The sequence below is a fragment of the Diadema setosum genome, chromosome 20 (genome assembly GCF_964275005.1).
Source record: "Diadema setosum chromosome 20, eeDiaSeto1, whole genome shotgun sequence".
Taxonomy (NCBI): Eukaryota; Metazoa; Echinodermata; class Echinoidea; order Diadematoida; family Diadematidae; genus Diadema; species Diadema setosum.
The window spans coordinates 24,495,078-24,522,185 of NC_092704.1; the positions used below are offsets into that span (position 1 = coordinate 24,495,078).

The following is a 27,108-nucleotide window of genomic DNA, read 5'->3' on the forward strand; positions in this document are numbered from 1 at the left end:
GTCAAATTTGACCAGTTTACGTGTTATCTCTATGGGAGAGCAGTTTTTCTGGCAGTGAAAATTGACATGACTATCTTTTTCGAGCATTAGCTCACTTATGCTTCGGTGAATTTTTCCCAGATTTTAGTATGTTGTAGCTGAGACTTTGGGCTATCGTAAATGTGCCCTCCATTTTTTCATACGAGGCCGGCATCACGTCGAAAAACTTGGTTGAAAATGGCACGTGGCTTCGATGCAGCGTCATTTTGCTTAATACACAGGGCCTATGGAGCATGAAATAGGTCATTGCATAGCGCATCCAACTCGTAATCCTAAGGTCCCTGGTTCGAGCCTCACCCTTGCCAATATTTTTTTATTTTTTTTTCAAAACTCTTTTTTCTTCTTTTTCTTTATTTAGTCTTAATCTCCCTTCCTAACTTTATCTTTTTCTGATTTTTTAATGCTTCTCCTTCAAATTTCTATAAAATAACATAATTTTTTCTTTATTTTTCTTTCTTTCTACTACATTCTGTGCAATAGATGAAGAACAACAATGGTTATCAATCCCATATTTTGCACATGTTTAGTTCATGTCACGTACATTATTTCATAAAATAACAACTTCTTGATCGGACACCATCTTGGGTATGTAAATTAGGGTCAAAGGTCATAAATGTTTCATCCTGTATCTTGGTGAATACATGTCCTATCTTTACCATATTTTGCACACGTAAAGACCATGTTACAAGGATCATTTCACAAAATAACCACTTTTTGCTCAGATGCCATCTTGGCTGTGCAAAGTGGGGTCAAAGGTCATATGTACTTCTTCCTGTATCTTCGTTATGACGTGTTATCTGTATGGGAGGGAATTTTTCTAGATGTGAAAATTGACATGATTGTCTTTATCGACGACTAGCTCACTTACCCTTCGGTGAATTTCTTCCAGATTTTAGTATGTTGTAGCCAATTTAATACTCTTTAAGTTTTGTTCATCAAAATTTTAATCGGATGATGTCTTCACCTCGTGAAAATGGATATAATGTAACCTTGTCAAATTTAACCAGTTTACGTGTTATCTCTATGGGAGGGAATTTTTCTGGAAATGAAAATTGACATGACGGTCTTTATCGAACACTAGCTCACTTACTCTTCTGTGAATTTCTCCCAGATTTTAATATGTTGTAGCTCAGACTTTGGGCTATCGTGACTATACCCTCCATTTTTTCATACGACGCCGAGATCACGTCAAGAAACTTGGTTGAAATCAAACTTATCTTCGATGTATTGAGATATTTCTTTCTTTCTACAACTTTCTTTGCAATAACTCAAGAAAAACAGCCCCTATCACGCCCATATTTTGCACATGTTTAGTTCATGTCACGTACATTATTTCATAAAATAACAACTACTTGATCAGACACCATCTTGGGTATGTAAATTAGGGTCAAAGGTCATAAATGTTTCAACCTGTATCTTGGTGAATACATGTCCTATCTTTCCCATATTTTGCACACGTAAAGACCATGTTACAAGGATCATTTCACAAAATAACCACTTTTTGCTCAGATGCCATCTTGGCTGTGCGAAGTTGGGTCAATGGTCAAATGTACTTCATTCTGTATCTTCGTTATAGTTTATACCAGGGAGGTACCTCCCTGGTTTATACCGAATTTGGTACCAAAGATGGTAGACCTCACTCTCTTTTCTAAATGAGAATCCAAATATCACACGGCCAATGTCTCTAAACACAGATAAAATCTATATGGTCATGCCTATTGCGATCAGGACTCGAATCATTGATTAAAAAAAAAAATCGGATCACCTAATTTGTCAGTCTTGACAAATTCCGAGTCTAGTTTGATTTGGTTTTCTGCCCCCCCCCCCCCCCCACCATTCTCCCTCCCCCCCTTCCGGGCGAGTTTCTTTTTTTTTTCTTTTTTTTTTTTTTTTTTCCTTCTCTTCTTCTTCTTCTTTTCTTTTTTTCTTCTTCTTCGTTTTTTTTTTTTCGTTTTTTTTCCTCTTCTTCTTCTTTTCTTTTTTTTTTTTCGTTTTTTGCGCCCCCAAGGAGTGGCGCCCGGGGCACGTGCCCCCCTTGCCCCCCCCCCCCCCCCTAGATACGCCACTGGTGACAATGATAATGAGGTGATGATGATGATGATGGTGGTGATGATGATGATGATGGTGATGGTGATGAGGATAATGATGATGATGACATCATTAACAACTGAATAAGATGACAAAATTCAGATATTCCCTATTGTTAACATTGTCATCATCACTGGCCATGCATCACTGCCCGTCCCGGGTAAAATCCGAACGCATGGCTCAAGTCTTGTACAGTGTACCGGAAGCATGATGGGGAAAAGGTTTATTTCATAAATTTACGGGCCCGTTTTATAACGCGAATGATGCACAGGCCTATTTCGTGGATCGGTGAGAATTAGATGCTTTTGTTTAATTTTGAAACAGTCTTAAACCATGGGCGTAAATCCCGGGGGGGGGGGATGGGGGGGATATATCCCCCCCTGAAATGGAGGAGGGGGGGATGGCCTGTACAATCATCCCCCCCTGAATTTTGAGGGGAAAAAATGGAGGAAGCAGAAACGTGATTGTATCAATTTTGGCATATTGCATGACGTTTGTACGCCGGCCTTCAGACAGGTAACAGAGCTGAACAGTATTCTATCTTGTAGGAAAATGTATAATTTTCTCAAGCGCTCGCTCGCTTCGCTCGCTCGCGAATAAAGTAACATCGACATACACTGTAAGGTATGGCTCAGGCGTTGACAACGTCAAATAGTATAGGTCTACATGTAAACATGGTATGACGCGAGTAACTGGGGACCATCTGCAAAATATGTACGAAAACATACAAACAAACAATAACAACAACTTCATCGCCATAATTGAATCCCCTCCATTTCCTGAATCATTCCTGAGAAACGACAGTGACTGATGACTCAGTCAGGATACATCTATGGGCATACCAAGGGAAGATCAGGGACGTCGAATCTATATGGGGGGCAAAGGGGCATTTGCCCCGCCCCAAAGGAAGTGTTTAGACAGACAAATCATTTATCCCCCAAGCAATTCCCGAGATGAGGACAAATCTCGAACTTTCTTAATGGAAAATTGTCCAAATATCGCCAGAACTATGCACCAGATCGTTGTATTGCAATCATGAACATGCAAAAGGTCCGCTATACAGGATAAGGGATAAACTTTGTACACTTTTGACATAGACGTATATTCCCTAATTTATCAAGGAGTGTGCAGCAGATCTGTCATTTAACAAAAGCAACCTAATATGTATAGAGGCGTCGATGGGGGGGGGGGGGATGGTTCTCAAATAAAAGTGGGACAAACAAGCAAAAAATATAGCTACAAACGGCAGTTTTTGGAGTGTAAAATGTTAAAATGTGAAAGCTCGCTCGCTCCGCTCGCTCGCATTTAACCGCTATCATATGCCATTCTCCTGATGTTGCTGCCAGTGATTGACAGCAGGTGCACCCGGTGCGCCCCCTTAATTTCCAAAGCGAAAATATAGCTACAAACGACAGTTTTTAGGACTGGAAAATGTCAAAATTTTCAAGCTCACTCGCTTCGCTCGCTAGCATTTAATCAGTATGCCATTCTCCTGATGTTGCTGCCAGTAATTGCCGGCAGTTGCGCCCGGTGTGCCCCCTTAATTTCCAAAGCGAAAAAATACAGCCACAAACGGCAGTCTTTGGACTGTAAAATGTCAAAATTTTCAAGCTTGCTCGCTCCGCTCGCTCGCATTTAACCGCTATGCCATTCTCTTGATGTTGCTGCCAGTAATTGCCGGCAGTTGCACTCGGTGTGCCCCCTCGTTAATTTCCAAAGCGAAAAAGTATAGCTACAAACGGCAGTTTTTAGACTGTCAAATGTCAAAATTTTCAAGCTCGCTCGCTCCGCTCGCTCGCATTTAATCGCTATGCCATTCTCCTGATGTTGCTGCCAGTGATTGTGAGCAGGTGCGCCCCCCTTAATTTCCAAAGCGAAAAATATAGCTACAAACGGCAGTTTGGGGACCGTAAAATGTCAAATTTTTGAAGCTCGCTCGCTTCGCTCGCTCGCATTTAATTATTATTCCATTCTCCTGATGTTGCTGCCAGTAATTGCCAGCAGTTTTCGCCCGGTGCCCCTCCCCCCCCCCCTTAATTTCCAAAGCGAAAAATATAGCTACAAACGGCAGTTTTTGGACTGTCAAATGTCAAAATTTTGAAGCTCGCTCGCTTCGCTCGCTCGCATTTAATCATTATGCCATTCTCCTGATGTTGCTGCCAGTAATTGCCAACAGTTTTTGCCCGGTTCGCCCCCTTAATTTCCAAAGCGAAAAAATACAGCCACAAACGACAGCTTTTGGGACTGAAAGATGTCAAAATTTTCAAGCTCATTCGCTTCGCTCGCTCGCATTTAATCATTATGCCATTCTCCTGATGTTGCTGCCAGTAATTGCCAGCAGTTTTCGCCCGGTGCGCCCCCCCCCCCCCCCCCTTAATTTCCAAAGCGAAAAAATACTAGTACAGCCACAAAGGACATGTGGGACTGTAAAATATCAAAATTTGCAAGCTCACTCGCTTCGCTCGCTCGCATTTAATCGTTATGCCATTCTGATGTTGCTGCCCGATTGCCGGCAGTTGCGCCCGGTGTGCCCCCATATTTCCAAAGCGAAAAAATACAGCCACAAACGGCAGTCTTTGGACTGTAAAATGTCAAAATTTTCAAGCTCGCTCGCCCCGCTCGCTCGCATTTAACTGCTGTGCCATTCTCCTGATGTTGCTGCCAGTAATTGCCAGCAGTTGCGCCTGATGCGGCCCCCTTAATTTCCAAAGCGAAAAAGTATAGCTACAGACGGCAGTTTTTAGACTGTAAAATGTTAAAATGTTCATGCTCGCTCGCTCCGCTCGCTCGCATTTAATCGCTATGCCATTCTCCTGATGTTGCTGCCAGTGATTGACAGCAGTTGCGCCTGGTGTGCCCCCCTTAATTTCCAAAGCGAAGAATATAGCTACAAACGGCAGTTTTTGGACTGAAAAATGAAGGGGTCGGTGCATTATAGTGCTAACCCACACAATGTTCATTTTGAGATAATCGCTTTTGAAAGTTTGAAAAAATCCATAAATCAGGTTAATGACTCGAGAAGGCCAATTTTTTCGTGTATGAACCTTTACATACTCAAGATTGAATAGTGTCTTGGGGAAATTTACTACCCTGTCATTTTGGTGGATTCAAGAGGATTTTTCAAGTCACATTTTGAATTTGTGGCTTAGCACTTTATTGCAGCCAAATCCGTCGTGTATACAAATACTCTTTATTTTGTGAAAACTCACAAAATATCAATATCTCTTCGCTAAAAATGGAAAATTAATGTAATATTTGAGTTTCTCTCCTTTGTGACGTGAAATTAAAATAAGATATACTTGTTTTTAACTGTCTGTATTGTATAATCTGTGTGAATTATGAAGACAAACTTTGCATATATTTTAGACGCACACACGCGCACAGAATCAATCATTGTACGCATAAAGACATCTTGAAATGTGGATATTAAACAATTTCAACAATTCAACTTTTAAAAGAAAAAGCATTCAGTGTCATACAACATAATAATATGATTTGTTGGGGGGGGGGGTTATATCTCATTGAGGATTTTACATCTTCTGTGTACCTAAAAGCAGGGAAAGAGTCCCTTCTTCATCATTATGCATATAACGCATTTTAAATTTAGGGTATCTAGATCAGAGAAAATAAAGTAAAATGGTAGATATCAACATTATTCCAGAGATTATCATGTCTTTTGTTAAAGGGAATAAAATACCATAGATTAGACATTAAGGCCTTGTTTAGCTAGATTGCTTTTCTTATTTAGGGTATCAAAATCACCAATAGTACTCTAAAATCCTTCTTTGTATGACAACGAATTTACAAAAAAAAAATAGTGTTGCATGAGAATTATGACTGTACATGCCTCAATGAATCCTCCTCCTCCATGTTCGTTGGTAAATGCAGGCTGTGTGAAATCATGCAGGAAAGTTCTTGTCATAAAATGAATGACTAACTCTTAATGGCCAAAAATACATGAAAAGAACAGTTTTAGAAATTGGGAAAAATCTCTTTGGAAGTCTGAACACTTACAGATTTCGTATATTTGGACAGACCATACATGCTGAAATCCAATGTGCCAAATAAGACCAAAGTAGTCTACGTATTATACCAAGTTGGTGTGTTTATACACATACATTTTACCCCATATGCACGTTTTCAGACTACATTTGGATCTTGAAGATCATTTGGGAACAAGAAAAAAAAATTTTCTCATGTCAGAGCTGTTACGGTGACAAAACATACACGAAAAAGTGAAAACTCTATATGCTTTCAATAGTTTTATCAATCACAAATCTAGTGGAAAAAAGGGAGCTATTGACTCACAATTAAATTACGTTAAAAAAACACTATACTATCAGCATTGATGCTTTAAATTCCGCTTTGATTGCTTTCAACGTTAATTGATTTAAATTGAGAAACCGTATAGAGGTATCAACCACGTGGAACTATGAATTTCATACGACAGCGTTAGATTTGAAAAATAATGTTTGCAGTTCTATCATAAATGTAACATCCTTTCAAAGGATGTTCAACATGTAAGTATCGTGTCTCGGTTGTGTAAGAAACTACAGGGAAGCACAGCTGTATTGACAGCGGCAGGATTTTTTTGTTTTGAAAATTTGAGGTAAATTAATTGATATTAAAAATGCATTTTGTTTTCATCCATTTTCTACTGTCTATAGCTAATCCCCCTAGATATGGCTGTGAAAGCATAGCAAAATTGCATTTCATTCAAAAGAAGTTACAAATCTATCAATGACAATTTCAAATGTTGTTTCACTAGTGATCTAACTCTGTAAGAATTACTAACAGATAAGGCACATGTCCAAACATCCAGCTATCCGTACATTTTTTTTTACCCATATTTTTATGAACGTTTTCAGATCACACTTGCATCGGGAAAAAAATCTTAAATTTAGAGACAATACATTTATTATAATAAGTCATTTTGATGAAAAAAAAACCACACATAACAAATAAAGATTTATATTTTGAATATATTTCATCAGTTATTTAACTACTGATTAATTTTGAGGAAGCTTTCCTTTTGAAGCGAAATGTCAGCATGAATAAAGTGCTAACCCACTAATGAAACTTTAAGGTGCTGGGACAGACCATGAATGTTGATTAATTTTCTTATAGGTCATAATGCACAATGCTAAAATACTCCTAAAACCAGTGATTGTGGTATTTTCTTGATAAGTTCAACAAAAATAAAAAAACTGGTGAAAAATGTCATGATCAGCAGAATTAACATGAAAATAGTGCTAACCCCGACAGTACAAAAATTAACAACAAATACTCATTACATGCTTAAAATTTCATTAATGTTTATCTCATCTCCATTTTCATTACTGGCAGAAGAGTACAAGTTATGTTATGAATCAGAATCACTCATTTTTGTAGATGAAAAAGTTTCCTCACTGTTCAGATTTAGATATTTTTATGACACCCTTATGTCTGCTACCATGGAGGTCGCCATCTTGAAAAGTGTGGCTTAGCATTATATTCCTGCCTATAAGATGTGATTAATTTTCGGGGCAAAAAGATGCCTGCATTAAAAACCAATTCATTGCTTAAATTTCAAGATGACATTTTTAGGGATTATAGAGCAGTGATTCAGGATGGTGTAAATGCATGTAACTCATTTTTCACCAAAGTGTGGGTTAACACTATAATGCACCGACCCCTTCAAATGTCAAAATTTTCAACGCAAAAAGATTTCACCGTAGGAGGGGAAAACCCCCTACCATACCCTCCCCCCTCGCTTGATTCGTTCCCTCACATAACCGCTCCTCCTAAGATCAAATCCTGTCTACGCCGATGATAGGCCCCATTATTTAGTAGGCCTTCACAGTGATGTCGCTCAGCAAGAGCTGAAATACCACGATTTTGTCATTCAATAATATATTGTGAATATTTCATTTTCTTATTGTTTTTTTTTTTTAAAGAAAAGAAAAGAAAATTTTCACCACAAGTGAGCACCAGATCGCTGAATTTCACTAGGTCTGAAAATGCAAAATCTTCCTCGTGTGGGAGAGGGATACCCCCCCCCCCCATACACACCCTTCCCCCGTTCGGTCGTTCCGCTCCCTCTCACAGATATTTCAAAAAAAAAAATGCTTTCATACTTTTAAGGTCTGATTTTCCGCCGAAAGTCGTCTGACAAGCAAAAAAAAAAAAAAAAAAAAAGCAACAAGAACAAAAAGTCTTTATGTTGTTGCTGCCACTTTTCTCCCACTTTATATTTCATGCAAAAGAGTGGGGCATCCGATCCCTGTAAAGTGTGTGTGTGGGGGGGGGGGAGGGGGGCACAAAGCTTCTCCCCCCCCCCCCCCCACCAAAAAAAAAAAAAAAAAAAAAAAAAAAAAAAAAAAAAAAAGGCTGCGCCGATCCGGTTATGGGCTTGTAATCGTGGTGATGGTGACCATCCCCCCCACTCCTCAGTATGGATTTACGCCGTTGTCTTAAACTCACTCGCTGCGCTCATGGGTTTAAACAGTTCCAAGTTAAACTCGCGCATCCAATTCTCACCGATCCACTCTGTACTGTGCGTCATTTGTATATTGTTATGAAGAACTACTGCCGATTCCTTCACCATCTGCTGGTATTGCTACATCCTCTATAATCATCATCATCGTAATGGTATTTGAATATACACTGTACAGTGTACGTGTAGCAGGTCATAATACAGTAGCACAATCTCTGCCACTGTGAAAAATACAAAGGCAATTCATACAGCAACGTATGCGACTCACAAAGAGCTTGTGAGGAGAAAAAAAATATATTAATCTCTTTATCGACTCATCACTAGATGGCTCTGTTCCACTGTTTCGTTACACCGCCCTCATTCATTCATTCAGTAGCTTTGTATGTAAAGACACCTGCATTTTGGTTCGCGCGAATGACCGTTGAATGACTACATAATGTACTACCGAATGTGTCTTCCAAGGGCACAATATTATCCCCTATCCCCACCCCACCCCACCGACACTCTTCCCGATCATAGGGAATCCATGTATTGAACATCAAATGTTACTTTTTTAGTTAACCCTGTGCCTTTCTAGAATTTTAAACTTGCGCACTGTAAATCTTATTGTTCCGTATGTCATGGTGTTGTTAATGAAAGTTGAATATTGTGTGGCAGTTTTGTTTAATAGCACTGTTTAGACTTGCCATGGTTGATCTCATTTACTGCGATCTCAACACGCTTTAACATACCTTAAGGGGATTGTATAGTTTTGGTAGAGACCTAATTTCAGGTTTCTAACATTTTTGGGTGAGATAATGAGAAACCTCTTATGAAATATGAAAGAGCATGTAATTCTTTGAGGAATTCAACATTTGATGAAAAATGGTTTTGAAATGGCCGAGATATCCAGAAATGAGCAATTCTAATTAAGTGTGGGACCCACACTTTATTACGATCACTTTGTTTTACTTTGTTTTTGGATGTTTCAGTCATTCCAAACCCGATTTTCATCAAATAAAATTTGAATTCCTCTTAATTAAAATGGTATGCTCTGTACTATATCATAAGTGTTTTCTTGGTATCTCGCAAAAAGTTAAATGCCCAATTCTCATCTCCACCAATACTGTACCATCCCTTTAAATTCTCTATAATCTTGACATTCAGTGCACACCAGGGAGGCTTCATACACACTCCAAGGACACTACACTCAAGGATTTTAAAATATATATATTATGAATGAGATAATGCCATGATTCTTTACCTTGTGTTAGATCCTTTTTTATGATCTCATCAAGACACTTCTTTTTTCCCCTCATTAATCAAACATGGAGTGATACTGACAAATACATGTGTACATTAGTGTATGAACATGTGTATAGGCCTAGATTTTCTTTTTAGCCCTACATACATGTAACAAAAATTGCAATTTCAATTTACTTTTCATCTTCCTTTGGTATCTTTAGCACAGCACAGTGGAAACCATCTCAGTTATTCAAGATTTCAAATGTACTTAGTATGAAACGAGCAAAGAATTGAATGCATATTGGCAACATGAAAATCTTGAAAAATTATGAATTGTGATTGAAACTAGAAACAGGGCCATGGTATTCATATGCACTGACAGGACGAATAAAGATGAACAAAATGTAAATTCACTGAATCGCAAGAGTACTCTGTTTCAGAAAGATAAATTCACATAGTCAGCGTGTCACCATTGCAGTTCATCTTTTACAGTGTATTTTTATTTCAACTACCTTCACATTAGTTTGTGTTGCCACTATTCTAATGTCAGTTTACCTGGAACTCTTTCACAATCTACATGACACCATTACACACTTCAATATACACATGCAAGCAAGCAAACAAACAAACAAACATACAAACAAGAAAAGCATGTTCACATTAAGGCTGTGTGTGTTTGTGTTTTTTTTTACATTAAAGTTGATTGTGATTATTTTATTCCATCATTCCAATGATACAAACAAAAAACCCCACCTGTCAACGTGTAATATTTCACACACACAATATGTCATAGAGTGGTACAATACAAATTGCATCAAAACCATGTAACATCATCAATGCACTGCTAAAAGATGTACATTCCATTTGCAAAAGATTGTAAAGCAATGGACTCCGCTTTCAGTACACAAATATTGTATTCTAGACTTCTGTCATCCAACAGGTTATCACATAGCAACAAAACATCTGGGGGCTGTTTCATCAAGTTAATCAGGGCTGACAAGTTGTCAGTCTCTGACAATAACCATAGTAACAGTCAGTGACCAGAGCATCTCAGCCAATCAAAACCAATGATCTGACTGAAATTGTCAGAGACTGACAACTTGTCAGCGCTGACTAAATTGATGAAACACCCCCTGTTCTCTTTAATAGGCATTAACAACTCTATCTCAAAAAGAATACCTGTAAATCATGAACATCAATTTCTGATTGCTCCTTGGGGTACGTGTATTGCAACAACCCTTAAGATCACGACGATGGTCCTATGTTGCAGAGTTTAATGGGTACATGAAATCTGAACACATTGTAACATTGCTCTCTGTGAGTGGTAAAATGGCATTATGCAAATGCAACAGACACACTGAATTACAGCGGAGTTACAGCTCTCTTATCTGTCCCAAGGATGTCTGGCCATGCAGTACATACATTCGCCATGCACAGTGATGTAGTACGCATAGTCCTCCGCTCTGATCAATGTGCACAGTGTTTCTTCACTTCCCTACTGCATAATATATTCTGACGTACATCTGATAGAGAGTTAAGAAGTGAATACGAGGTAGAATGATGGGAACCCTTGCAAAATCAGAATGAATCCATACAATGTGCTTGCATTCGTGCTGCCACAACTAATCCTCTATATACAAAGAGATGTGTCATGGAATCACATACACGTAGGTGGAGTACGGAATACACTTTACATGCATACACTTACAATATGCTATTCAGTTCTTAGTGATATAAAACAAATTTGGTAGAATTTTCCTGAAGGAGTGAGCTGTATATGGCAAGGGTAAAAAAAATCAAAATATTGGAATAGATGATGCTTTGAAATTAAAGTCAATTTAAAATGCTACAAAAACACAAGACACAACGAAAACAAAATTGCCAAACTGGGAGGCCTCACAAACATTCTGTTGCTTCTACACATGTGTTCCTTTGTGATTGAATAGAAGCAGATCCACTCTCTCAACCAAAGCTGAAGCTTGCTGTGCGGTCTAACTGTACTAGTGACGTAGAGCAGGGCTCGACAATTTAGTGCTGGCTCGGTGGCCCATGGATACTAAAAAAAGGTGTCGGCCACCATATTTATGTTTTGGTGGCCCGATCGGGCAACTAAAATTTATAATGGATTGTCATATATGCTTTTATGTCAGGCCAGCAAAAATTTCAGATTGAAAGATTTTAGTGGCCTGACTGGGCCACCAGACAAGAAAGTTGAATGTCGAGCCCTGCATACAGGCAGTGGGGTTGAATCTAATCGCATTGCAAAGCATTGCACATGTTTTATGCTTTTAGGCTGTGACAAGGCCTACAATAGATACAAATTCTGTGCCCATAAATTATCATTTTTTCTTTCCAGCTTGGGTCACTGGAGTCGGGACGCGCTCCACAATTGAGTGTTTGCTTGCATTAGAATATGAGTTCAGTGTTTGAGAATTAGGGTTGGTTTTAACATGTGGTTTTCGTGGATGGAATATGCATGAACACATGGAGTGTGCCCCAATTTCATTGACCCTTGATGGATTGCGATTTTGTTTTCCTACAATCTTTAGTTTAGGGCTGACAGTACGATGTCAGATTGAAGAATCCCTTCCTGTGATAACATAGTCAGCTGTTCAAGTCTATGTAGTTTATTTATCATCTCGGTGGCTTGGTATTGCTTCTTTGATATTGGAGATTATTTTCAACTTCTTGTCACTCTTTCTTTAATTTTTTTTTTTTTTTGGTTTTATCTATTGGTTTTTCCAATCATTGCAAATCACTTGTAAATAATTTGATTATGTCTGTGATATGATTCAACAAAACATACAATTAAATAAAAATGTTTTACGCTCTTCCCAGGCTCAAGAGATGAACACAGGGAACATAACATAGGTAGTTTGGTTTGGAGTGATTCAATTTGTTCCATGCCAGCATTGATGGAATGAAGTGGAAAATGCATGATCTGCAGCAAAAGCCGTCACTCTTTTGCATCCCGCCCCAAAGTTCTGTGCGAACTCGTCGACGGAAGAGCCGACAAAATTAGCAAGGGGGTGAATTTCAACTGCACGGTGAAAGTACAGAACTCATCCGTTCTGCATGAAGAAAATCAAATGGACTTTGATTTTGTAAGCGCCCATGCGGCACTCTGGTTTCTCTTGACAGGATAAAATGGCTTACACTCACTCAGGCATCACTTTCTCTCTCTCTCTCTCTCTCTCTCTCTCATTCTTGATCTCGCTTTCTTGCTCTTTGCACTTGTCTTCGGAAGAGTGTGCCATCTGTGCAGTTACTTCATTCCGTAGGTTGCCTTCAGCTGCCCTACCAGCTCAATGTAATCTGCCTCAGCTTTGTCTTTTGGGGTGCCTGATAATACAACAGGAGAGAAAGAGAACCGAAAAAAAAAACAAAACCAAAAACAGGTTGATTATGAATTAAATGTTATTGTGCATTGCAGCGCACAAAAAGTTGATATACACTTGTACTAGTAACTAAATCTCGAAGAAATACATGGGATAAAATATACCAAGAATAGACTCAAATGAGAAAGAAGTGAATGTATCTCACTTGAACTTGATTTATGTCATAAGGAAAATAGTATGTGATCCAAACCTATATTCCACTCCCCTATTCCAAATGCAATCATTGTGCCATGCTTCAAACGTATATTAGATGAAGACATTGTACACGTATTTTACAACTGACAGAGATTTCTGAAGAATGACTATTACACATGAATTCTTAAATGAAACTGAAACCCAAGTATAAATGTGGATTGAGTGAAAGCAGCAATATCAGTGCAATACATTAGTCAAAGTTTGAGGAGAATCACACATTCGATTTAGAAGTGACATTATTGCTGGATATTATGTTTCATGACTTCATTATGGAAAATAATATCTGAAAAGAAAATCCAAAATATTTTCACTTTCTAGCAAAATGAAAGAGCACTTGACATACCTCTTGCAGAAAGCAGAGGAAATAATATTAGTCTTAACCCTATTCTAAGTGGGCTATTTGAGACCAAGTTTTAAAAGGGGGGGGGGGGATCACTTTGATCCCCGTCAGATCTCGGCTGCCAATGGCGTGATTGCTGCAAAATTTTGCCAGAACATAGGGCCCGATGTCTACTACAAGATTATATGGTCATACAATAGAAAAATATTGATTTTCTATTTGTAGTGAATCTATTATGCAAATCTATGCATGAAATAATATTTTTTGCCTGTAACTTCATTAGAAAGACTAATGGATTGCTAAATTTTTGTGTCAAAATTCCTTAAGACACATCAAACAACTTTTTTGCATAAAAAAAAATGCAATCAAAATTGATTTCTTTTGTTTTCATGATTTGTTACTTTCCTATGTATTTAATTGCTTGTTTACCTTTTGTTTTGAATCAATTGTCCAATTTTTCTCAAACTTTCACTGATGTGTTCTACATATACAATCCACATTTATGTGCAGGATTTGGTTTCCCTTAAATAAAAAAAAGTAAGCTGGCTGGAAATGATTGGCTTAAAGCCTGTCTCTGGGGGAGAGTCAGTCTACATGAAAGGCAATAAAGATATTCATCTGTCACTCCCCAATGAGCACTTGTACCCTGCCTTTATCTTAATGCATTGTTTTGGAAGAAACTAACTGAGCATTCAAACACAGTCATGTTCAAGGCACTGTCTTGTAAAGAGTTGATTAGCTGAGAAAATTAGAAAATCACATCCTAGCATAATGATTCACAACAAAGTAGCCATGAGTAGTTCGCACTTGAAAATAAGATGTCATTGGCAGAGTTTGTGGACTAAAATACTCTTTTTCTGAATCACTGTCCAAGATTATAATCATATAAAAAACTAGAAATGTCGCTACGGCGACTGGTGTATGCCTCCGCCATAATGCATGGTTCTCCTAATAGGACTATAGTACAATGTCTTGACAATGTGTAATGAAAGTTTCACACAATTGGCAAAATATAAAAATGACAGGTTTGCCACAGATGTGCTGAATGTTCACTTTCCTAGAACTAGGTTTAATTGGATGAATGATTAAAACGTCAGAGTGCAGGTATTTGGGGGAACTGATGATTTTTACTTGACATTTGACCCTTTTATAAGTTTATGCATTGAGTAATTTTCAAGGTATTGAGAAAAAGTATAATTTTAGTATCAAATGGTAAAATAGTATTATCTAAACCTGGCCTTTGACCTTTGACCTCACAGTTCCAAAGAGAATCACTGTTAGGTAGAACATGCATAAATATGTAAGTTTCATGATAATACCTTGAGTTACTTTTGAGATATGGAGGAAGAAGTGCAATTTAGCACTTTCACTTGACCTTTGACCTTTTGACCTTTGACCTTTTGGCAAGAAACTTCCCACAGAATATATATTGGGTTATACATGCATACATCAAGTTAAAAAAAAAAATCCTTCAGGCATTGCATAAATATAAGGAAAGCAGTGATATTTTGAGGAGTTGACCTTGACCTTTGACCCCTTGACCTTTGACCCATGACCCCCAACTTCCCTTGATAATCACTGCCCATCGGTACATGCATATATACTAAGTTCCATGAAGATACCTTGAACCATTTGCGAGATATGGAGAAAAACATGAAATTTCAACCTTTTTTTCAAAAAATAACCTGTGACCTTTGACCTTTGACCCCGTGACCCTAAAATCCACACAAAGTATTATCCCCCAAGGATATACCCTCATACCAAGTTTGGTGTAAAACCACCACACGGTTCTTGAGATATCGACAAAAACAAAACGGGACGGACGGACGTACGGACGCACGGACGGACGGACGACCCGAAAACATAATGCCTCCGGCCACTTCGTTGGCGGAGGCATAAAAAGAAAATCATTTCATCATTTCATCAATTCATCATTTATTATCATCATTATTGTAAAATCATGGTTAATACATCAAAACAAGGATAATTGGCAATGGGATTGAAATCTTTAAAATTTGGCCACAATGACAGCAGTGTGTATCTGTACGTCTCCAGAACACAAGACCACACTACACAACATTCACAGTGAAGACCGTAACCCGGGGTACAAATGTATAATGGTGCATGTGGTTACTGCATGTCAAATCATATACATAAAAATTCTGACTTTTCCACTTTTCCAGTTTTTCACATTGAGAGTGTGACCAGTTAAAGGAGCCTACGAGAGAATGTCATTATGCTCTCTTGTCTACAGCAGTTGTGTATTGACCGATTCTGTGACGCGCTATGTGTATTTTTGGCATGGGCAACGCCATTACGCGGTGTCCCAGCCGACCCCCCCCCCCCTACATTAGCACGCGCGCAGAATGAAAAACTGATGCATGGTTGCTTTAGCCAATGGGTGTCTCGTACTGAGTGCGCGAATGCTTGCTTAGTGCGCGAACCTTTGTTACAAGTGCGCGATAAACATGTTGCCCGGGGGTGGGGGAGAGCAGGGGGGGTCGGCTTAGACACCGCAATTTGAGCTCATGGCTGCGCCCAGTGCCATAAAATGTCTGCTGCCCTCAACGAACCCGAATCGGTCAATATGGGTCTAGGGCAATTACCCCTTGGACAATTACCCAAGACCCTTCCCCTTCCCTTGACCCTAATCCTCGTAATTGCCCTGATACGGTGCATATGTACCTGATCATGACCAATGTCACTGTTTTGTCCAGACTTGGAAAAAAAAAAAAAAAAAACCTTTAAAATCATAACTTTCTTTCTAAGTTTTTACATTCTGTATGAGTGACAGAGCCTCCCTTATCAGAGGAAATTTCAACACAGAGTAGAGTTTTCCTTCAAGGTCATATGTTAATGCTTATCTACCTTTCAACTCATTCCACGCAGTCCACTTGGCCTTTCCTTTCATGTCAAACATGCCAGGTTGAGCTGTAAAATAACAATGATAAAAAGCCATACAAATATGAGAATATCTAACAATGATAAAAGCCATAAAAATATAAAAACATAACAAAGATAAAAGCCACAGAAATATGAGAATTAACTACATGTATGATAAAAATCCATACAAAGACATTGAGAGCAAGAGAGTAGCCAGAGCAAAAATGTAATCTCCACAGTATGTTGAGATATTTTTAGTCAGATCCATTCACGCTCGTAGTCATGCCCTTCTAGCATTGTTCATTTCTATGCTTCTATGTGTGTTCATGAATGTTTGTTTATAGTGTGCGCAGTATAGGCTTTTACACTGATATTCAGTTCCCATTTGCTCCATATAAAAGTGATAAAAATTTTGCAAGTGCGCATCTAATTTTGAGGGATTTTTTTCAGACAGAAGTCAACACAGCAGGCAGTAGTTTTCACCCTTGTTACAGAAAGGAAACTCATGAGGGCGGTATTGATATAACAAACCTTGCCAAAATCTGATGCAATATATAACATCCACCTTGCTCTCTCTCTCAGATAACGCTATCCATTCAAGTGCTCCACATCACTGAAGATACTGTCCTACATGGGCCTTTTGCACCCAGTACAATGTATTCCTAGCTATCACAGATCAATGTTTCAATGGTAAAGATAATAACAGTAATAGTAACAGCAATAATAGTAGTAGTAGTGGTAGTAATGGTAGTAGTAGTAGTAGTAGTAGTAGTAGTAGTAGTAATAATGATAATAATAATAATAATAATAATAATAATAATAATAATAATAATAATAATAATAATAATAACAATAATAATAATAATAACAATAATAATAATAATAATAATAATAATAATAATAATAATAATAATAATAATAATAATAATAATAATAATAATAATAATAATAATAATAATAATAATAATGATAATAATAATAATAACAATACAAGATACTACAGGCATGATAGCCAATCAGTCACACATTCCAATGTGACCATAACATGTAGAAACATCTACGCATAGGTGATGTTCATCATAAAGGGCTGTTTGTAAATCACTGCATCTTAGTATTTCTGGGAGCACCTTTAACTCACTCCGTTACAATCACTCTTATGCACAGGATTGTCCTAAAAAAAGCACTTTAATAGCACATATGGGGTAATATCAGTAAATGTGACTTGGTACCTCTGACATCATGGGGGGGGGGGGGGGGAGTGGCTTGCATAAAGAGCTCAATACCTGTATTACAGTCTCCAACAGTGGCTTGTTTGTAGAGACTGTAAACTTTGAGAAGTTCTTCATTTGACGGCGAGGATTGCAGATTCTTCACCTCTTCAGCAGCCTTGTTGAATGCTTCCTGTATGCACATCAAAGAAGAAAGATCAAATACTGTATAATCTTCAGATTGGCAAATACTCAGTTATTGCACAGTATTTCTAAGGAATGTCTCTGCATTGTCAATGAAGAACAAGATGGAGGCTAAAACAAAAAGAAAACAAAAGCTAGACTTGGAAATTTGTCACTAAGACTGAGAAATTAGGCGATCCATTAATTTGTGATCGGGGGCAATTGGCCATGCAATGCAAAATGTTCGTCACAGGACAGATATTTGAATTTGGCATTTTGCGAACAATAAGCTGCAGGTTCTGGCCATACACAATGAGTATTGCACGAAAATCCTGCTAAATCAAAGCCTACGCTTTAATTGCAATCTAAAATTTATACATAATCCTGACATGTCATTAATAAACAAAGGGCATTTACTGATGGTTAAGGTATTAAAGATATAACTTATGGAAATCTGGGAGAAATTTGTCTACGGACAAAAATTTGAAATGAAGTCAATAATGAGATATGCTCAAATAAGTTTGACATTTGATGATGTCATCAAGCAAAATGGTCACTTTTACAGGGTTAAATTTCATTGATGTTTTTGCAGTGATTGTGTTATCAATTGAAAAGCTGTTATTTTAAACTTGTGAGTAGTATTTTTCATTATAAGCTATAATACACTGAAATCTGCAAAAAATTGTCAAGAATAGGTAAAAAATGCTCAAAATGTATGAAATTTGATGTCATTTTTTATCATCATTTTCTCATATCAATCCAACAAACAGCTACAATGTAAATCTGGGAGAAATTTGTTAAAGGACAAGTGAGCTATTGCTCAATGAACACAATCATGTCAATCGGCCTTGAAAGAAAATGGACTGCCGTAGAGATAAACACAAAGAATGGTCAAATTTTACAAGGGTAAATGCAATTGATATTTTCACCATCATGACATCACTAAATCCAACAACTGTACCATGAATTCAATTAACGATTTAATAGGCTACAATACTCTGAAATCTTGGTACAAATTGGTCGAATATATCAAAGTGAGATTCCATTGAATGAATTCAAAATCTAATGTCGTCATTAGGAAATTGTATATTTTTCATTTCATGCACAAATTTGATTACTTCAAATTATTTTGTCAGTCTTGAAGACCCATTAGCTGATATCTACAACTCATCAGCTTTCAGAATATGTAACAAATTGTGGGGGTCAAAATGCTCACAGTAGTCTGAGACGTGCAAGTGTGTAAAATGATTTTTGCGCATTTGTGCATTTTGAAATGCGGACGCGCACGTACAGACACGTACATGCGTGTCAGGTCAATTTTATGCTTTGTACATACATTACATGTACCCCAATTTCATTGCAAAATAACATTTAGAAAAGAGATAGAGCCAATAATGTGAAGTAGAAGGAAGATGACATCATAATAACATCACAATTCTGCGATGACAGAAAAAAAAAAAAAATAGCATCCCGAGCTCATGACATATCATACATTTACGTGTACGTGTACAGTGTACATATTGTAAATGCTGTAGGTTTCAAGAGCTATTACGGCTTGAGCTTTTTATGGAGATAATCATTCATACACAAAATTTGTACAGAAGAAAAAAGAAAGAAAGAAAGATAAATAAATAAAGAATTCATACAGACACATTGGCCCGAAGTCACGAAGGTGGTACAAATGAAACCGTGGTTTAAACCATGGACAAAAACCATGGAGCGCCAAGTGTCGCACGGAATATTTTGTTACAAAATCAGTCTTTATGTTGATGAAATGATTATTTTGTAACGAAATGACAACATTTTGTAACTAAATGTTCATCCACTTTTCAAAGTCTATGGTTTTAAAGCTATTGTAATCATGGACTTAGAAGCCCTCTGTTGGTATTCTCTTTAAATTTCTTTCACAGGCCTACTGATCTGCAGTGATACCCTCGGACCATCTCCACGAAACTGTATCTGATCATGCCACCTGGATCCTGGCACCTTGCAGTTTATAGGAGATTTTAAAAAAAAACTGATACATTCACCGAATGCTGGTACACTACATGATAAGGAAGGCACATCATCTGTGCAGACAGCGTTACAGACCTGTGTGTTTCTGGAATAGAAATTACTGTAAAGCACTTGAAGGGATAGAGAAAATTTGTAAAAGCATCCTGAGAATTTGAGATAGAATAAATGCATTGTTTCATTTTGTCTAATCATCGACACATTCTGCCACTAGCTTGGAGATTAGGAAAAAAGCATCTTCAAACAATGAAGAGTTGCATGACATTAGGCCTAGATACTGTACTGTACGAGTCATATGTACAAGAAATTGGTGTAACAGACCCTTCTCAAACTTTTGTGCTTTCTACAGTGTAACTAAAGGTTACTGCAATCTCTTTTAAGTAAACATTTTTGAACTCTTATAACAAGTTGCATGAGCAATCTTCAATCGATAACACCATTCATGGGCTCTTCACCATAGGCTTCTACATCAAACATTATCAGGTCATTTGTTAATCATTGACAATGTAAAATAAACACTCAGGTGGAATGAATCATGGATGAAAGATGATTAAAAAAGAACACAAAGATTGAATAGTGAGAACATTTGTAACTTAACAGTCTAGACAAATACACTACATAAGCATGATCCTCTATCTCTTCCTTTTTTTCTTTTTTTTTCTTTTTTTTTTTTTGCATTGCAGCAAGAGAAAACAAAACACATGATTGTACACGTAGGTACCGGAAAGTAATAAGAAATACCTACAACATGTACAGTTGGATTTTGTGATAAAAAAGGTGTTGGCCGACATCACTGAATCTATGTACGCTTTGTCATAAAGAACTTTTGAATCCAGTTTTGCAACATCATATACATTTTTTAGCGACTGAAAGAAATTCATCTTTTTGGTAGGTCTTCTAATTAGTTTAAAAAGCAGCCTACAAGTAAAATCCATGTCACACAGGGGTTTCTTGTAGAACCGTAAATGAAATGCTGCACATGTATTGTAGTGTATCAGATTGTCCATGAATACTTCTGTGTCAGAACCACCATGCAATTAAAGGGGGGGGGGGGGGTGTACACATGTGCCACATTTCAAGTCCTGTGTACCTACCAGCACAGATTTTATCCAGCTACCCCCAATACCAGCAGGTTACACCAAAGGATTAGGACGACATTAAAAAGTCCAGAAATGTGCCGGGTGATCTCTTGCTTCCACAGGTGTGTTGGTCTATCTATTTCCATAGCCATCATCTTTGCACTTTTAGCCTGACATGGCACATATGGAATATGGAGGTGGGGGGGGGGGGGGGGAGTAAATGTCTCACTTAGTTAATATAAGGTCTTATTCCTCTAACATCCCGTCCATTTTGCTACCCCAGCATTGAACAAAGCAATTTACTGTAAAAAGCATACTATTCTCCATCAGATTCTGATAGTCATCTGTGCATTGCAGCATTCAAATAATGCCTCTGGCCACACTTCATGGTGGAGGCATAAAAAATACAGAGAACTATTACTTCAGATGAGTTCATTTTTTAACTGCCGCACACTTTATAAAAACTTTCATGTGACAGTGATTTTAGCTGAGAAAGGAAAAAAAAGATAATAACAGGCAAAATCATGAAGTGATAAGTCTTGGTATTTGCTGCATTCTCTCTTTTCAATTACTCTCAATGGCAATACAATGTATAAACTACATTAAAAAGGTAGTAAAACTGCTAAATTCATGGGATACTGTAAAGAAGGTTATATCATTAATGTGGCTATATCACTAATTAGGAATCAATTAATTGTTCAATCAATCAACATTTTAGAGGTATAGAAATGTACATTGTAGCTCAATTGCGTGTTTAATACAAAACTTCATGTCATGCATTGGAAGTTGGAACATTTGCTAACAGAATGCAGTTGTACTAAATACTTTGTGGGATACATGTACAACATGGTACAGGTACTGTGCAACATGCACAAGGGAATAGCAAATATTATACTTTACACAAACTATTTGCACTAGGAGTGCACATTTGTCATGCAAATCTGTGTCAGCTTGGTTGCTTAGAACCACATCCTAAGCTTCTTTCGTAAGACTTAACCTCCCTTCCTTGGTTCATCCCCCCCCCCCCCTCCATTGTAAGGGAACATAATGGAGGCTAATATTGTTCTGTGGCTGAGCAAACCCAAATTGCACGGCATCCTAGGTATCAGTATTACATGTTACAGGTTATACATTATGGTCTTGGAGAAATTTGCCCTAGCTCCAATACTTGCTGGTCGAGGCTACTGACAGCCCCCTCCTCCATCAAACTGCCATGTTTCAGATCAGCCCTCAACGAGTTCTCTCACTGTTGTTATCATATTCCTTTTCTTTCTTTTTTTTTTTTTCTAACTGAAACTGGGAGAACCCACCTGATAATTTGGGATTTTCTAGCACCAAAATCTTACTCTCAGTGCATTAGCTTCTACTTAAACTTTTGGGGATTATCACTGTTGTTACAGGCACAGCCATACAAATAAAAGCTAACCACGCCAATAGGAATGAATTTAAAAGTCTGGCTCTTCTCTGATTATAGCTGGGTGAAAATGTCTATTTGATTCACTGCACTAGATTGCTGTACATTGCTGTATCGGACACAAGTCAATTTATCTTTGTTAATACATTCAGCATATTGCTGATGTTTTTTTAAAGCTTTTCATATCTCCAGTAGACACAGCATATCATATTGCATCATGTTGTTGAGTGAGCCCTGCCCTCAAGCACTTTCAAGCCTTTTAAGCCTTTCAAGCACTGCAACTTCCATAGATCAGATACAAATGACCAAGTCTACATTTTGTTTACTTTCAAGACAATTATTTTCACAATAAATCATTAGAATCTCCACTCTCATTTCTGCATGTTGATTGGGATGTGTACATCAACTAACCTTATTTTAACTCCAATTCTATGAATTTCTAGTTAGACTATTGAGTACAGAGTAAAACTTTGTCCCACTCCGAACAATGCTCGCTCACAAGCCACATGTGCTATGTATACTTGCCCACCACTGGGCACCGCCCACCGCCGCGCCGACGCTCTTCCCCCGCCCGGGCGCCCCGTGCAGCATGCCTACCACTGAGTAAATTAGCTCGATCGCGTTATTGCGATCAACGTTACCTCTCGTCTCGCCACAAAACCTCATTCGGATTGCTTCCTTCCAACGCTCAAACTTTCATCGCAACACATTCATTGCAGTCGAGTACTAGTATACTTACCGACATTTTCGTGATCTTTATGAAGGTGAATTTTACAGCTCAAAAAAATTGTGAGGGATACGGTGTTTCTCAGACGGACTAGCCGATGTAGAAGCCTTACAGTGTGTGTCCTTGCTTAGTCAGTTAGAGCCTGCACAATGGTTGTGGCATTACCAGCATGCATGATCGATGCATGGCGCATGTGATGGGTGATCGAAAGAACAAAAACGCGTAGGAATCGATCATTGCTCATGCACTCGCGAATTGAATTACAAATGTGTATAAAGAAATGCTTAGTAAAATAAAGAAATTATTGATATGGTGGAAGCAACGAGATTTGACATTAGTTGGTAAAATTCAGTTATTGAAGACTTTTATTTATTCTAAGTTGATATATGTGGGGTCTCTTACCCCTTTGCCAGAATGGGTATATAATGAATTGGAATCGGTTGTTTGGGAATCTATTTGGCAAGGGAAAAAAAAAAAAAAAAAAAAAAAAACTGTGTTGGTATTAGATTATGAACACGGGGAAGTAAAACTGATGCATTTTCCATCATTGATGATAACCGCTCAAAGAGTAATGTGGGTTAAAAGGTTATTTAATGGTAAACAAGAAATGAAATGGAAACAATATTTTCAGTTTGCTACTAAACATTTATTGGAGGTAAATTCATATTTTGCTGTAATTAGTTCATTTATCTTTTGAATTTGTCTATATCGGAATTTTACAGGGATCTGTTGAAAACATGAGTGAAAACAAGGGAATTTAGCTGAAGGGGTAATTATAATCAAATAAGGAAGGAAGTATTTTTTTTAATAATAAAATTATTCGTATTGAAGGAAAATGCAGGTTTGATGAAAATTTGTTTTTGAAAAAAAAAAATGTTTTAGATTGGAACATATGTTGTAAGCCGGCTTAATGATGACGCTGACAGTCTCCAGTTGACGTTGCATAGATTTTATTGAACAAATCAAACAGTCTCAGTCTGCCGATACAATGTATAAACTCCGTTACTCCGTATTATCCTCATGCGTACATCCAATGCGCCAGGATAACTAGACTCTATACAGAATAACAAATATAGTCGAACTTTTGACTATTCGACATCAAAGAGCTCGCAGAGACTATGTCCACGTCCATTTGTCTCACAAGTCAAAGTCAAAGTCAAGAATCAATTAAATCTGCGTCATCTTATCTCATCAAATAAAAGTTGCGCTGTGCCCATGCCAACCACACGCACACTGCGCCATTGGCATGGACACAACGCGCATCAACGCATTGACGCAACAATAACAGACCGCATATTTCCATTTACCACAACTTCCCCGCGATTATATAACACAACTATGGGTTATATAATCCCAATTACATCATATCATTTTCATAACATTGTACATAATAATACATAACAAAAAATTCCCCGCTCTTCATGTCAAATCATTATACACTTTACAGCAATCCCATACAGAGCGGATTAACAGTCACTGCGGAAGATTACGAAAATATATATTCCAGGAAAGTATGTGTTCCCCGCTTTTGAAGTCAAATATACAAACGTCGAAATACTGCAAGATTGAACTTTATACATGAAATCTGCCAAAGGCGGAAACTCTTTGAACCTTCCAAATTAACAGTAAATCATACAAACTCAGATACATGGCATAAAGGTTCGGGCCAAGAGAATAACACATCAATACGTTATCTTCAGTTCCGCTTCAATGTATAGCTCAGTTGTTCCACATTGTCAGTAAGCAATGTTCAGATTCTCCGGGAAAATGGTCTTGGTATAAGCCCAGAATAACGTCAAACGTGCCGTAACAGAACAATGTTCTGCGTCGTATATAAAACCATACATTAATGTCTGTATCAATTAAGATTTATATTGAGGCACAACATAGACAGGTCTCTTAAAGCCCAAACAAAGTTCTGGTATGCCTGCAAAAGTTGTCAAATTTTGCTCCAAAATGTGAACGTATGCCTAGGAAATGTGCGGAATAACGCTGTAATAACAAGATATTCGATGGGTAAGGACGAAAATGGGATATATTAACCAAAAACATTCAGTCTCGGAACTTACCCGAACGGGGTCAGGCTAGACTCGGACTCGGGGATAACTCGGCCTCGCTTTGCTTGACGGCGGGATGAGTTGTACTGCTACTGGTTTTCCCTCTGGATTGTACAGTACTATGCATACGGGAGCGGCCTGTATAAACTACATTGTAGCGTTCTGGCTACTCGCAGTAATGGTCCGAGTTGTTACAACACGCGCATCAAAAACCTCTTTGGCGCGCATGCAAAATTAGTGTGCGCCTCTCAAGCACCTCTAAAAACAATCAAAGACAATTGATAAACAACAACAAAAACTTCAAAGACCGCGCGTCTCAGCAACTGAGGTGATGTGCGTACTATAAAGCGTCTTTGCTAGTAGGCTTGAGGACCGCGCGCTGTCCATTTGTTTTGTGCAGGATTAGCACGCACTTTCCTGTCTGCTCAGTAAGGCCTCGTTTGGCCGGTGCCCGTAGTATTATAGAGTACTGATGAACATGGCGATCACGAAATTGTCTGAAATAGGGTCGAGTTTTCCCTGAGACCGAGTTAGTCTGGAGCCTTCTGGAATAAAAGTCGGTTTACCGACTTTTATTATTTTTCTCAAAATACTCCAAAACGACTCATCATTCCGGCAAACCGCGTCAGCCAGGTAAGTTTCTTTGTAGACTCTTTCGATATATTGCAAGCAAATATGAAATGGTGCCAGACGGGTTCTCAAGCCCTTACCAGAACTTAGTTTTCACTTTAATACATATGCAAATTGTACATACAACACGACAACTTCCCCGCGATTATATCATACGACCCGTATGATAATAATCTATCTTCTAAGAGTAATATTTCTCAATTACTCAATATTACACAATTATATCAGGAAATGCAACACTTAAAACAAAGTGAAGTCACGGAATATTAGAATTCACTACTAACAGAAATGAGCTTCCCCGCTTTAGCAAGCATATAATAATAAAGGTAACTTCCCCGCTTTATGTGTCATATCGTCACAGTCAACAATTTGCTCATTGACAAAACTTCACACAAATTAAGGGATCATTCAAAGCATGAATTTTCGACCATCTATTCTCACTATCAAAAGTTTCTGACTCACTGAACAACCACTAATATTGTCAGAATGCCATGTTGTTCAGCTGCCAACAAAACAATTAAAACAATAGCCATAGTTCCTTCGTTTTTCCGCGTAATAGTGATTTCAAATGCTTTCATATCACTATTCCAATATCTCATTAAAAACTTCTTATCAATCACATATCAATTAAAACAACCATATCATATTGATAACCATTTCTCGCATTGCATCTCTAAATTGGCATATAGTTCCTAATTCCATTGCTACTTGAGATGGTACACAAGTTTCAGCTGCAGTCATGAACGTATATAATTATATACACTGTAAGCGAATCAAGTCACAACGAATTCCATGGACGGACAACGAATTTCTAACCTGCAGCGACCAAGCTTTCATGAAAATTCGGTCTCCAATTGGACTCCCAGGGCCCCCATACCGTTCCCTGAACATGACATCCATGTTTCCACACGTTACAGATAGGTATGCATGCCTCCCTTGTTATTACATCATTGACAACAATGTCACCATGAGTACTAATATTCCCACCTTTTGGAATTGACCGCTCCTTTGGCGCTAAGTGAGTGCTCAGTGGCTGCACTTTTGCATGCTTTTGAACATCCTGACCTTCATGTGATAATTCGGGACCCCTCTTGGTACCCTCTCCCACAGGTTTTGCAATTAGAAGCACCCCAGCATCTAAATCCTTTGCATCAA

The 27,108-nt window shown here is 38.0% G+C and overlaps 1 protein-coding gene across 2 annotated transcripts; it reads right to left on the reverse strand.

Annotated features, from left to right (window-relative positions):
• Positions 1–10,336: 10,336 nt before the first annotated feature.
• LOC140243379 (acyl-CoA-binding protein-like) lies at positions 10,337–23,407 on the reverse strand. 2 transcript variants are annotated; one of them, XM_072323058.1, is made up of 4 exons: positions 23,279–23,407; positions 17,926–18,043; positions 16,628–16,690; positions 10,337–13,168 (listed from the first exon to the last, which is right to left on the reverse strand). In XM_072323058.1, the coding sequence occupies exons 1-4, from the start codon at positions 23,282–23,284 to the stop codon at positions 13,092–13,094; spliced, it is 264 nt and encodes an 87-aa protein (XP_072179159.1). In that variant the 5' UTR covers positions 23,285–23,407; the 3' UTR covers positions 10,337–13,091. The 2 variants fall into 2 exon arrangements, with proteins under 2 accessions (XP_072179159.1, XP_072179158.1); XM_072323057.1 differs by lacking the exon at positions 23,279–23,407 and having other exon boundaries at positions 17,926–18,055.
• Between the last annotated feature and the right edge of the window lie 3,701 nt (positions 23,408–27,108).